The 14,463-nt window shown below is 36.1% G+C and overlaps 1 protein-coding gene across 3 annotated transcripts; it reads right to left on the reverse strand.

Moving 5' to 3' along the window:
* Nucleotides 1-25: 25 nt before the first annotated feature.
* Nucleotides 26-14,368, reverse strand: LOC127814139 (glutathione gamma-glutamylcysteinyltransferase 1-like). Of its 3 annotated transcripts, XM_052355421.1 has the most exons (9): nt 14,093-14,368; nt 13,214-13,370; nt 5,266-5,504; nt 3,976-4,139; nt 2,440-2,491; nt 1,574-1,804; nt 1,325-1,472; nt 966-1,228; nt 26-341 (listed from the first exon to the last, which is right to left on the reverse strand). In XM_052355421.1, the coding sequence occupies exons 1-9, from the start codon at nt 14,165-14,167 to the stop codon at nt 243-245; spliced, it is 1,428 nt and encodes a 475-aa protein (XP_052211381.1). In that variant the 5' UTR covers nt 14,168-14,368; the 3' UTR covers nt 26-242. The 3 variants fall into 3 exon arrangements, with proteins under 3 accessions (XP_052211381.1, XP_052211379.1, XP_052211380.1); XM_052355419.1 differs by having other exon boundaries at nt 966-1,472; nt 14,093-14,367; XM_052355420.1 differs by having other exon boundaries at nt 26-338; nt 966-1,472; nt 14,093-14,366.
* Nucleotides 14,369-14,463: the final 95 nt, after the last annotated feature.

The raw sequence follows: 14,463 nt of genomic DNA on the forward strand, positions 1-14,463 counted from the left end.
GCTTCAGTTGTGTGTAATCTGGTGATTAAAGTGAAGCATAATTGCAGGTTGTATTGATGTACATGAATCTATATCCAAGTAACCTGATAAAGTAAAGAGTTCCTTACATTAAACACCCCGTTTTTGACAGCTGTGCTGCTTGTCAAGTTTACATATATTCCTTCCCAAAACCACCCACACTTTGACTAGAACACAATTAATCTAATACGAATCTAAATTATAAAAAAAAAAAAAATGATAAATCAGCTAAATATCCTACCAAAGGCACCAAGATCTTCTTCTAGGTTATTATCTTTGCAACTCTTAAGGAGCTGGAGTTGGCCTCGCAAATGCAATACCTGCTACATAAATAATCATCGGAAATCTGAAAATAGAACTTGGAAGTAATATTGACAACAAAAAATAAAGGCATCCATACATAATAACTAGTTTATTTCAAATGGTGTCCTTCCTTTTGCAACCCTCTAATGAGGGAATGATGATACTAATCTATGGAGATAATTGATATTGCCGTATTCCATCAAATAGTTGAGATTGTGAAACCAACCTGTTAAACGTGAAAACACACAATAACTGGTACCAAAAAAAATAAAAAAAGAAAGCAAATTCTAGCCAGGATGGGGCCAGAAAGGTTGGTATAAGAGCAGTCTGTGTTATGAGCTGTAGGTACTTCCTTACTTGAGTAAGGGTCACTATAGAAGTTGGTTTCAGAGCACAAATGAAATGAGAAAAATTATTCTTTATGTGAAGACAAAATAAAGGTGATTTCTCGTAGGAGGGCCACTGCAGTTAGTTGCCATCAGAGCATTTAGTTGTTCTTCCATTCAACCCACGAAAAGATTTTTAAGAGAAGTGGAAACATGTTTGCAAGTACAAGAACAAGAAACTACATAATCCAATACTAAATACATATATATTAAAATAACAAGCAATAAGAAAGCATCAGACACAGAGGTCAAACATACCTCCTCTTGAAGCAGAGTGGGAAGGCTTTCAGTTGAAACAAGACTACGTATTTCCTGCAAAAGCTTCTCCTCTTTGACACCAGACCATGTATTAGGAGGCAATGCCAATAAAAGCACTGTCAGAACATCATTGCTTGCTGGGTACATGCCGATACGATTGGATGGAGTACAACCACAGGAACCCAGCTCTGTGTGGGATGAAGGAACTAGCATATCTACTCCTTGCTCACCACCACGACTGTTCACCACCGTCCCAGAAACCACTGTAACAGGCTTGTCACCATTAACTTTGAAGCACTTGACACATGTTTCCTGACAACACGACCCAGATGAATCCAAGCCAGACAAAAGGCCCGCACCTTGGCAACAGACCCGAGCTGCGATATCAGTTAAATTATCTTCACGTGCTTCCTTTGATATATTTGTGCAACATGATCTCTCTGAAAGCAGAAACTCCGTCACATGTCTGTAGAGAACAGTCTCCTGCACCTGTTTCAATACCTCTTCCTGAAAACAATAAATCCAGTATCTAACAGGTAGCACAGTGAACTGCAAATGGGACAACATTAACAAATAATAAAATGGGAAGGTAAATTAATTATAAAAACCTTCACAGCAAGTCTTCCTTTCTCTTCTTGGCTCAGACTTGGACCACCATTGTCCTCTCGTCTCCGAACTTCTGCAACCCACTTGATGAAATCCCCGAAATTTGGAGGGAGGGATGATAAAATAACAGAGAGCACCTTCTTAATATCTTTCACATCAGCTTCCTTCAATAGGTGAGGAACATCATCCAACAAGTATGTAGCAATACTGATCCAACTCTGATGCTTACAGCTCTGCAACAAGAATTCACAGAATTAGAATCCATATACAAGAATCAATATAGTATAGGCACATATGAAAACCCGCCTAGTTAACTTACATTCAATACAGAGGCTGCTTAAGTAAAAGTTATAAACACCGTAGATGTCCCCATTACTGTTAATAGTACCAACAAAAATACCAACGCGACTTTATGTGCACAAGTTTTAAATTTGACATCCCTTATCTATTTCTAGCATTCATCCCATTTTGTTGACCATGATGAGTAAACCAAAAGAAGTAGGCAAGGAGCCAGTTGAAATTGAAAAAGAATTCTCATTTGCTCAAGTCTTATGATTTGATAACTGGAATTTCAGTAGCAAATTCTTTCAACCATAAATTTCATATAATGATGGCAGGTGTACTACACCTTTTTTTCCTTTTCCTGTCCCCAAAATTGTGATTATTGATAACTAAAACTATTAAATATTCAATCATGGGGGAGGAAAATATAAATGAATATACGTTATTTTAACAAGTAAAGATAAATAAAAACAAGATCAAAAGAAAAGACACTACTGAATCCTTAATTCTACTTGTGCATATGTATGTGCATACATCTGTTAGCAGGTGAGTATTGTTATCTCATGAGTACATAATCGAATCATACCAGGGTGTACAGCAGTGCTGGTGCTCTATGAAGCCTAGAAATTAGCATGAACCTGAAAAATATAGAACGTAAAAATAAAATGTTAAAAGGAACCATACCTTTAAGACAATGGAACCAATTTGACAGTCGCATGCAAAGAATTATTCGTATCAGAACAAACTATGATTCCCAATGAAAAAAAAAAAGGAATTGGAAGAAAGGCCAGGGAACATATAAAGGGAATACCAATATTGTCAGAACAAACAATTGTATTGTTAGGGGAACACATGTTGCTCCAATCTAACATAAGAAAAAAAAAAAGTTCATATGTATATAGACACGCAGTCATGATAACTACGCTTCACACATGCTAATTTTATTTTATTTATTTATTTTTAGGTTCCTATAATACATATGCAAAGATACTTGCCCTTGATATATAACAATCAGGCATTGAGCTAGCAATTGCATAGTTCTGCATTTCTAGATGTAGCAACTTATCATATACAACCAGGGAAAATAAACAAACAAGTTACTTGTCCTAAATAAACAAGGATATATGCATATACATATAACACAAACATTACACAAAAAATACTTAAAATAGTCAATCAAAACAAAATCATTGTCATTGAAAATACCTAGCAAAATAGTCAACCGGAACAGAATTATTGTCATTGAACTTACCTAGCATGCAACGATAGCTTGTGTTTCTTAACAATTTCTATTTTGCAGATACAGGATATGGATACAATATGACACAACCATACCAGTCTAAAAATTTTCAGGGAAAAATATGGACAGAACATTGCAGTGATTCATTAACAACTAAGCATATGCTCTCACATGTCTGTATCATCACTATAACAAACCTTAATCCCACTGGGTGACATCATCCATATGAATCCTAGCTCTCAATAATCTCTATTTATGGCCATATCTTCTCGAAGGCAATCATATCCCATGCCATACGTGTATGTATATGAAAATATAATATAGTATTTCATTTTTTACATTACAAATACATTTATACTATATCAAAATTACAAAATAATATTGTGCAAATTTTTGGTTATTTTCTTCAGCTTGCAATGTGTTTAAACATTTATAAGCAATGGATACATGTGATCCCATGATGAATGTGTGCCACTAATGTAATAATAGGACCTCTCCGACATGTACACATGACCCCCTGATGAATGTGTGCCATTAATAAAATAATAGGATTTCTTCAACATGTTTTATAAGTTCCAGGGATTGTCCAAGGAGTTACAGACACGTGTTCCACACAGATCTCACAATTTCTTAATAGCGGTAAAAACTTATAATTTAGCAGTTTTATTGATTAAATAATCACGAAAAACTAAAAATATGAAAAACAGCACGCAATGGTTCAAGAAATGAAACACCAGACAAGATGAATTGCTTACATGGTAAGGTAACACCTTTCACACTAACAACACATAATAAGACTACAAAATTGATTCAACACAAAAGTGTCCACCAGCTTAAGATAAGATCTTATATTTCATAGATGAACAATACACAAGTGCATACCCCCTGCGTAGGCCACTTGCTTTATCAATAGTATCCATGGCTTCCCAAAGGAGAGTGAGCGGAACCCAATGAGGAGGATATTTAAAACGTGCAACATCCAAAATAAGTGCCATGTCCTTGCCAGCATGATAACCACCAATAGGTGAAAAGTGGCCAGTTCCTGTCTGCAATCAAACAAAATAATTCAGCCAACTTTAGAGAAAGGGGAAATAATTTGATAAAAAGGGATTATGTAAAACCACAAAAGAGCCTAGATTTATATATATAAATATGTCCACCAGCCAAATCAATATGCGATGTATTGATATGACAATAAAGAAGTCAAGGCACAAATCTAGAATGACATTATCTACACTCAGTTTGCCTAGCCAATCATGTTTTCTGTCTTCAAATAAGAAAATACAAATGGATGCTCTCATGCTTTCCTTTTTTCTCCAGTTTCCTGCTTTGCTTGACTCATACATCCAGTTGAAATTGTTGCAAGAACTTTGATGCAGCGTGAGAAGAAGAATCAGCTAAAAAACAAGTGCAAAATGTGGGCTAAAATAGTGCCAGATCAAATCTGGAACGAAGATCTGAAAATTAGGGTTTAAGAAAACCTCAAAAGTTGAATTAGAATAAAACGACTGCCTACAAAGTGTCTTAAAAGGATATCTATACTAGGGTTACAATAATCCCAGCGTTACAAACTGTCTTAAAATCCCAGACGTTGATCACAAAGGAATCCTTCTAATCTTAGCCATCCATCTATATTAAAAAGTCACATGCTAGCCACATAACTATTTATTAAAGCTAATATAATAAAAAAGTTTCTAAAACCTAGCAACTCAAATACTAAATCACACAACAATAATTAACAACAACATAAAGCCCATTATGAGGGTGTTAACTACATGAATTTTAGCTCTCCATTCATTTCTATCTATGGCATTGTGTTTTACAAGACCCATATAATTAATATCAAACCTAAGTGTATTCGACCAGTTTTCTTGGTCTTCCTCTACTTTTTTGCTAAATACTTATTCCATTCACTCTCCTTACAGGAGTCTCTATTGGTTTTTTTCTCACATGACCAAACAATCTTAATTATAAATACAAGATCTGGAATATGACAATAAACTTCTGTATACTCTTTTATGTCAGAAGAGATGGAAGAGGTAAAATTTATATCCGGGACATTAATAAGCACATACATAGCACACGTGAAGATAATGCTAAGAACAACAAACAAATTACAAAAGCAGTACGACAAAAAAACAAAACAATAAATGGTCCATGCTTGTTACATACCTGCTTAAAAATCCCTCGATGATATGATGAGATCACATGGCAATCATCTGAAGTAGAACAAGCAATCACATGCTTACGGAAATCATCAATGGTGCTTTGATTTGTGCGAAAAGCTTCAACTTTTGCTCCAGAACAATGAGCCAAGCATACAACCTTTCCAAACGAAATGCCTTCAGCTTTAACCTTTTCCAAAGGTTCACAGCAATCCAACATAGATTCATCATACCATCTCCATGGCCCTACAAGTTTCATAACAACACACATAAGTTCAAAGCATGAAGAAGCAAAATAAGAAGAAGAAAGAAACTCTACAAAAGAAGACATGATATATGTACAGATTAATAAAGGAAATTTTCGGTTAAGGATTTTTTGGTAGTGTTCACAGCAAGTGAACCCAGCAAGTGAACCAAGCCTATCACAATAATTGATGGGAATATCCTTATAGTATTGAAATACACAAGTGATTGCTCTTTAACTTTGAGCAGAAAATAAATTTAAAGATTTTGCAGAATTGCATGTTGTGAATAGTGAGATTATATGAACTGGTACGTTCGTGATATACAGGGATCTATGTGTGTATGTGCATAACTATAGTATTAACATTGTTGGAAAGATCCCACAATCTATGGAATTGATTATAATCAACCTTAATTGTTGGGGTTGATTGATTGATGTAAATTAATAATTGATATAATTAGGATTCCTTTCTTTTTTCCTTAATTATAGGGATTTGATTGTTTTCTTTCTCCTATATATATTCTAATCAATCCTAGTGAAGAAAATGTGAAAGAGATACCGAGTTTTTCAGTCTTGTTCTACATTTTTCAATATTGTTCTACATGGTATCAGAGCACTTGATCTAAGCTTGATACTCGATCTTAGCTTGATACGCCTTAAAACCCTAGTGCATTTATTGCACAACCCCTTCTTTGTTCCATCTAAAGCTCCTCTCCTTTCATCAAAGCCTATATTGCTTCTTTCAACTTGTCTAGAGATCATGTCTGAAACCTCTAAAGTTGCTACCCCGACCATAACATTTGGAGATGTAATTCTAGTTGATCAATCCAATGTAGCTGGTGAATTATCTAGTGTTCATCAATCCTATCAGTTAGACGATAGGAATTATCTTCAATGGGCTCAACTTATCAAGACATTTCTCAAAGGTCGCAGTAAAGGCAATCACCTAACAGGACTACCACCAAAGGAGGTAGATCCAGCTTCACAGCCTGGGATGTGCAAGACTCTCGCATCATGTCTTGGCTGTGGAGTGTTATGCAGCCAGAAATCAACAAGAATTTTATGTTCTTGAGCACGTTCAAGGGAGATATGGGAGACAGTTCAACAAACATACTCCAAGGTCAAGGATGCTTCAGTGATTTTTGAGATAAAAACTAAGATAATCTCTCCTAAACGAGGTTAGTCAACAATCACTGAGCACTACAATAAAATGAAAGGGTTATGGTTGGAGATTGATCACTATCAAGCTATAAAGATGGTGTGCAGTGAGGATGTTGCCACCCTCAATCAAATCTTCGAAAGAGTTCAGATTGTTGAGTTTCTAGCATGTCTAAATCCTGAGTTTGATCAAGTAAGGATTCAAGTTCTCAGTAGAGACAAACTTTCTAATTTAAATTAAGTTTTTGCTACCATTAGGAGTGAGAAAAACCGAAGATGTGCCATGCTTACAGAGCATAGCTCTGAAGGTTCAGCACTGATGATTAGAAACAAAGAAGGAGGAGTCAAATTTGGAAAACAAGTAGTCCAAAACCGTAGTTCTAATTGTGAGGGGCAATGGTGCACTTATTGCAAGAAGCCACGACATACTGGGGAAACATGCTTCAAATTGCATGGGAAAGAAGTAGTCTTGAGCAAGATTGGAGGCTTCAAAAACATGAAGCATCAAAGCTATCTCTGCAATAAGGATCCAGAGGAAGTAGCTAATAAAGGAGACCCAACTCAGGCTGATCCTACTCAGTTAAATCCAGAGGAGCTAAGCAAGCAAAAGGCCTTTCTTCGAACATTCCAAGATAGAGCATCCTGCTCACTGGTGCAACAAGGTAAAACTCTAACCTATGAGACTTTTTCAGCTTCTAAATTTGATAAGAGGCAGCAAGGTAAAACCCTAACCTATGAGACTTTTTTGGCTTCTAAATCTGATGGAAATAACATGTGGATCCTTGATTCAAGAGCCACCGATCATATGACCCCTCATCTCCATGTTTTTGAAACCTATGAAACCCTTGAAACCACTAAACAAATTACCATTGCAAACAGAGCCTGTGTTCCTATTTCTAGAAAAGGTAGTGTTCTCTTTAACCCTTGGCTGCCACTTAATCAAGTCTTTCATGTTCCAAGTTTAACAACAAGTCTGATTTCTATTCATAAACTAACTAAAGACTTAAATTGCTTTGCCATTTTCTCTCCTCACATGTGTAAGTTTCAAGCCAACGACACGGGAAGGATGATTGGTGTGGCTAAGGAACACATTGGGCTTTATATCTTGGAAGGAAAGAATAAATGTTCTAAAAGGAGACATCATAGAATGGCTTATTCCTCCCAAGCAGCTTCTAGTCTCTCTACTGTTTAGTTGCATCATTTTAAATTAGGTCATCCCCCATTTGTTTTGTTAAAACAAATGTTTCCTACTTTGTTCACTACTATAGATCCTAGTAGCTTTCAATGTGATGAATGTATTATGGCCAAATATCATCGAGTATCTTATCCAATCAACAATAAATTTTCTTCAAAACCTAAAAATCTGATTCATTTTGATGTTTGGGGGCCATCTAAAATATCAAACTATTCTAGGACAAAATGGCTTATATCCTTTATTGATGATTATACTGGTATGTGTTGAGTGTTTCTTCTAAAAGATAAGGCTACCATTGGGTCTGTTTTACCCTCTTTTTGCAAAATGATTTACACTCAATTTAGCACTCCTATCAGGAAGTTTAGAATTGATAATACAAGAGATTATTTCAATAATCACTTGCATCATTACTTCCAATAAGAGGGCATTATTCATGAATCCTCTTACATTGATACTCTACAACATAATGGAATAGCTGAAAGAAAGATGAGACATCTTCTCAATGTCACATGAACCCTTCTCCATCATCACCATGTCCCAAAACATTTTTTGGGTGAAGCTGTGTTAATAGCCACCTATGTTATCAATAGGGTTCCCTCTAGGGTGCTTAATAATCAAAGCCTTTTCCAGCATTCAACATCTTTTTTCCTTGCTCTTAATCTTCATATTCCCTTACCTCTTAGAGTGTCTGGACATGTCTGTTTTGTCCACATACCCAAAGTAAATAGGGACAAATTAGATCCTAGAACTCTTAGATGTGTTTTTCTTGGGTATTCTCCTACTCAAAAGGGCCATAAATATTATCACCCTACCACTCACAAGTTCTATGTCTCAAAAGATGTGACCTTTATTGAATCTCAATCATTCTTTGGTCCTTCTTCATCTAGACATCAGGAGGATTTCTTAGACATGATGATTTAGAACTTGAGCATCTAGTCCCTATCCTTGAAACAACACCATCGGGTCATAGTCAATCTAATCAGCCTATTGATTCTATTCTTTCTATTTTCCCCATGCATGCTTCTCCGATGCATTTTGTTTTTCCAGCAAGGAACAGGCAGAGACTAATGCTACGTTCTCTTTACTTTTCAATTTTCAGTTTTGAGTTTTGAATTCATTTTTAATTTTCTATTTTTGTAGTCTACTTTTAGAAAATTGAAAACTGTTCTCTTTGTCATTTTAAAAAACTATTTCTCAAAACAGAAAATTAACAAATGTGTTCTCTTTGAAATTTTGAAAATAATTTTTTAATGATATTTTATTTAATAAATTTGATTATTTAGTAAATTAGAAATATTTAATGTCAATATATTATTAAAAATATATATACATTTTAAAGTTAATGAATTTTATAATATTTTTTCCATTACCATAATAAAATATGAATAAATAAATGTGTTTTGAGTTTAAAGTTTGTTTTGGATGAAAACACTCAAACCAACATATACATTTTGTTGTTTTGAGTTTTCTTTATAATTTTTTTTTTTTTTTGTTTTCAAAAATACATTTTTAAAAATAGCAAAAAGAACGCGTTTTCATTATTTTAGAAAATCGAAAACTAAAAATGACCTGAAAACAGTAAAGAGAACGCAACCTAAGTTGTTATCTCCTATTAGATACAAGGGTTCTCCCTATGTGTACAAGAGAAGACAACCCATTGATAAGCCACAACCAACATCAGCATTAGCCCCCGATCCTAGTTTGGAAGTAGCACATCATGAGGATTCTCTCAGCAATTCTAACCCATCTCTTCCTCAGATTGAACCTATAGATTTAAACCTACCCATTGCTATTCGGAAAGGGGTTAGAACTTGTACAAAACACCCATTGGCCAATTATTTATCCTATCATCGCCTGTCACCAAACCATAGAGGCTTCCTCACTTCATTGGATGTAATTGTTATTCCTAAATCAATGGAAGAAGCTTTGAAAGATCTCAAATGGAAGAAGGCCATGTCAGAGGAGATGAGAGCTCTTAAAAAGAATCATACATGGGAATTGGTATCTAGACCCAAGGGGATAAAACCAATAGGCTATAAGGTGGGTCTGTAATGTGAAATACCAAGTCGATGGTACACTTGACAGGTATAAGGCACATCTCGTTGCCAAGGACTATACACAATCCTATGGCATAGACTACCTTAAAACATTTGCTTTCGTAGCCAAAATGAATACTATTTGGGTTCTCCTAGCATTGGTAGCCAATTATGGGTGGAAGTTACAACAACTTGATATTAAAAATGCTTTTTTACATGGAGATTTAGCGGAAGATGTTTTCATGAAAATACCACCAGGATTTCAGCATGAGGGAGCAGGGCATGAGCAAGTGTGTAAACTTAAGAAGGCCTTGTATGGGCTCAAGCAATCCCCACGGACCTGGTTTGGTAGATTCTCGAAGGCTATGACATCTATGGGTTATCACCAAAGTAGAGGGGATCATACCCTCTTTATCAAGCACATAGGAGATAAGGTAACTACCCTACTTGTCTATGTTGATGATATTGTAGTAACTAGGAATAATTTAGATGAATAGGGTCTTCTAAAACAAAATTTGGCTCGGGAATTTGAAATAAAGGATATTGGATCACTAAAATATTTCGTAGGCATTGAAGTAGCTTACTCACGAGAAGGGATTTTCTTATCCCAACAGAAATATGTGCTAGACTTACTTGTTGAAACTGGTTTGCTAGGGGGAAAAGGAGCAAGGATACCTGTGGATCCTAACACAAAATTGCAGGGGAATTCTAGTGGAAAGGTAGTGGATAAAGGGAGATTTCAGCGTTTAGTAGGAAGACTAATTTATCTTTCTCATACTAAGCTTAACATAACATTTGCTATTAGCCTAGTGAGTAAATTTATGCATAACTCGGCCAAAGATCATATGAATGCTATGAAAAGGATCCTTAGCTATCTTAGAGCTACACCGGGTAAGGGAATTTTATTTACTCAAGGAGCTGGTTTGAGGATCCAAGAATATACAAATGCTGACTATGGTGGCTCCCTCATGGACAAGAGATCTACAACCAGGTATTGTGTCTTCCTAGAGGGGAATTTGGTGTCTTGGAGAAGTAAGAAGCAAGGGATGGTGGCTAGATCTAGTGTTGAGGTAGAATTTCAAGCCATGGCCCTCAGTGTGTGTGAGCTTTTGTGGTTACAAATTATCCTAAAAGATTTAAAAGTTGTGGCACAAAGACCTATTGAACTTTTGGGGGACAATCAATCGGCTATTAGTATTGTTCATATTCATGTGCAACATAATAGGACAAAGCATATTGAAATTGACCAGCACTTTCTTAAGGAAAAATTGGATTTCGATCTTCTTCAAATTTCCTATGTTCCCTTCAGTCATCAAGTCACATATATTCTTACCAAAGGGGTGCCTAGTACTCAATTTGAAACTTTAGTAAGCAAGCTGGGTATGACTGACATCCACTCCACAGTTTGAGGGGGAGTGTTGTGAATAGTGAAATTATATGAGTTGATATGTTTGTGATATATGGGGATCTATGTGTGCATGTGCATGACTATAGTATTAACATTGTTGGAAAGATCCCACAATATATGGGATTTTTAATCAATCTTATCCCTCAATTTATGAGATTGATTATAATCAACCTTAATTGTTGGGATTGGTTGATTGACGTAAATTAGTAATTGATGTAATTAGGATTCCTTCATTTTTTCCTTAGTTATAGGGATTTAATTGTTTTCTTTCTCCTATATATATTGTAATCAATCCTAGTGAAGAAAATGTGAAAGAGATATCAAGTTTTGCAGTCTTGTTCTACGTTTTTCAGTTTTGTTCTACAATCCACAATCAATAGAAATTAGCCTATGCTAATGGCATATAAAAATAAAGCTAAACCACTCTGTTACATCCTTCACATAAACTTAAAAGGTAGCTACAATTGAAATACAATGAATTAAATTAGAAATTGTCGTGCCCATATATGTCTTGATATGCCCATATATAAAAAAAAATAGATAGCTTTAGAAGGTCATTTCCAAGGATTAGTAGGAGGAGGCCCATAAACCATGAAACAATGAGGTAAACCCTCCACCGAGACAGGTAGTCTCAGGAAAATCTTTATGAAAACACCAAAAATCACATAATTTGAAGTACAAACAAGGCCCCAAAACATGCCAACTTGCATCCGCAAAAGAATACAACTTGGCATGAGATCTTGTAGAAAACCGTGTATTCTTAATAGAGACAGTTAGGTAGTTAAGCAAATGATAGTTTTTCATTCATTATACACTTATTTATTTTCTATGTGGCAGTTTTTTTTGTATGTAACTGCCACCATATGAGCAGTTACCATTTGTGTATAAATTTGTCCAATTCAAAGAATAAAGTGAGGAGTGTTTCTGTCTTTAATCAACAGATCTTATGAGCATATGCCTCATACACTACACGAGTAGAATCCTGATAATGCATTTTGGTATACAGATGCGAGGAAACACGGGGACAAGTGAGATTCAATGTCAGGGAAGCAGAGGAAACGATTAGGAATCAGAGGAGATGTTCCTGTGCAAAGGAGCAGTTTCAAAGAAGAAAAAGCCTTGGAGAAACATGGATTGATTATAGGCTAAGGAGAAATAAAAGGAGCATCCAGATAGTGGGGAATTATAGCTGGAAAGTGCTTCGCAGTTGGAGAAAACATGGGAGATCACCAACCTGGAAGGATGTGTGAGACCTGAAAAAGGAGATCCTTTGGACCTGTGAGCTGGAATTCTGGTATCTTACAGCTGCAATTGTGCAACAATTGAATGACTGAGATCGTGCCACTTGCTCATGGCAGTTGTGTTAGTTGTTGGCTAGTTAGCTAGTTAGTATTCTGTTGTTTGTTTAGTCAGTGGTGCAGCAGTGAGCATTGTTAAAAGAGACTATTTGAAATGAAAACTAAGATATGAATACATTCCTTCTTCTGCATTCTCTCTATTTTTGTTCTCTGACTTGAAGTATCCTGTACAGTTCACTGAAAAATTCTTCTTTTACAAAGGAGCTGATTGCTGGCTCTTCTTCAGTCATTACTTCCCTATCACATCCCCATTCAGGAGACATCCTCCAGCTAGAGGAACTCCTGCATCTATGAGCTAAAAATTCAAACATTGCTGATCTAACTTGTGCAAGAACGATTATTGCACCTTAATTTAGCCTCAAAGTTTAATAAAGAATGACAAAAATCACAGAGACCATGAAAAGTCTTCGTGAAATACGGACAGCATATGGTGGAAGAGAGGTTCCAGAAGGATGTTTCCAACGGTTGTATTCATTGCTTCAACCATTCCAGTTTTGCTGCTAGTTTTAAACAGTTTAAAGCATGCATGTGCTAATGTTTGAATAGCAACAATTACCTTTCCACTTTCTTCCGGGATCAATAGCAAGGGCATTCAAGACCATGGCGAGGGTTGCTAATCCACAATAGGCTGGCTCCGATTGCGTTTGAAAGTTGGAGACAAGCTTGAAAAATCCTTCCATCATGCCACTTTGCATGGCTTCTGAAAAGAGTTGCTGCCAGTTCCAAGATGCAGTAATTTTCATAAGATTGACCATTATTCCCACCCATCCAAAAAATAAGATAAATATACATATACATATAGTGGTAGATTATCTTCACTACACAGGTGTCTTCTGTGGCCTCTTTAAAGTTCCACGGCTGCTGAATCTTCTTTGAAACTAAAACAAGGTCTTCCATAGAAAAATAACAGACAGTGGAAATTCATACATTCAGAAGATGATAAAGTTGCTAGAATTTTCTTTTCCTTACTTTTTTTGCCAATAAAGGCTTCAAATAGATTGCATTACAGTTTAACCGTCACTTCCTTCCTATATATGAATTGCATAAAATTGTAATAATGGGTAATGCAACGCACACGCTCCTACACAAATATATCATTATCATATTCAAGTGGGACCGTTCCAGTGATCGCATTCATTTCTGAACAATAAATTTACTGTTCAAAAGTCAAAACAAACCACAAATTTGCTTCAGATTTGCCTCTCCACAAGAACGTCTCAGAATTATCGCACCTTAACATCATCAATCGCCATAGTTTACAACGTAAACTCAACATTTAACGGAAATACAAAAGAAGCACCAAAACGATCGCCAGAACTTGCCGTAACTTCGACGAGGCCGTACTTCAGACGAGACAGATTAGTACACGTTCACATAAACCCTAATAGATAATACAATAGCGTAAGAGCTGATCAGAGAGTGAAGAGACACCGACCTTGCCTTCAGGAGAAGCGAAGTCAATGGCGGGAGGAGACGGAAGCACTCGGCGGTACAAGCCCGCCATCGCCATTCTTTCAGGTCGATTCTTCGGTTGCTTTTTGAATCTCTCTCTCTCTCTCTCTCTCTCTCTATTCTCTGCCTCAACGCGGCCTCTCCTTTGTCCTTTCCTTTCTCGGCACAGTAAAGTTCAAACTTCGAAGATCTTCGCTTGATGCGACTTCTCCGCGTCAATTGGCGTTTTCACGACGCCGAATGAGCCAATCAACAACACTCGCCACCGTAGCCCCGAACCAATATATATAGTTAATTTAATATTTAATAAAATTAGGACTACAATTTCAAATTCTAGTTAAGGTATGCGAGGAA

This window comes from Diospyros lotus, chromosome 12, assembly GCF_014633365.1.
Source record: "Diospyros lotus cultivar Yz01 chromosome 12, ASM1463336v1, whole genome shotgun sequence".
In the NCBI taxonomy this organism is placed as follows: domain Eukaryota; kingdom Viridiplantae; phylum Streptophyta; class Magnoliopsida; order Ericales; family Ebenaceae; genus Diospyros; species Diospyros lotus.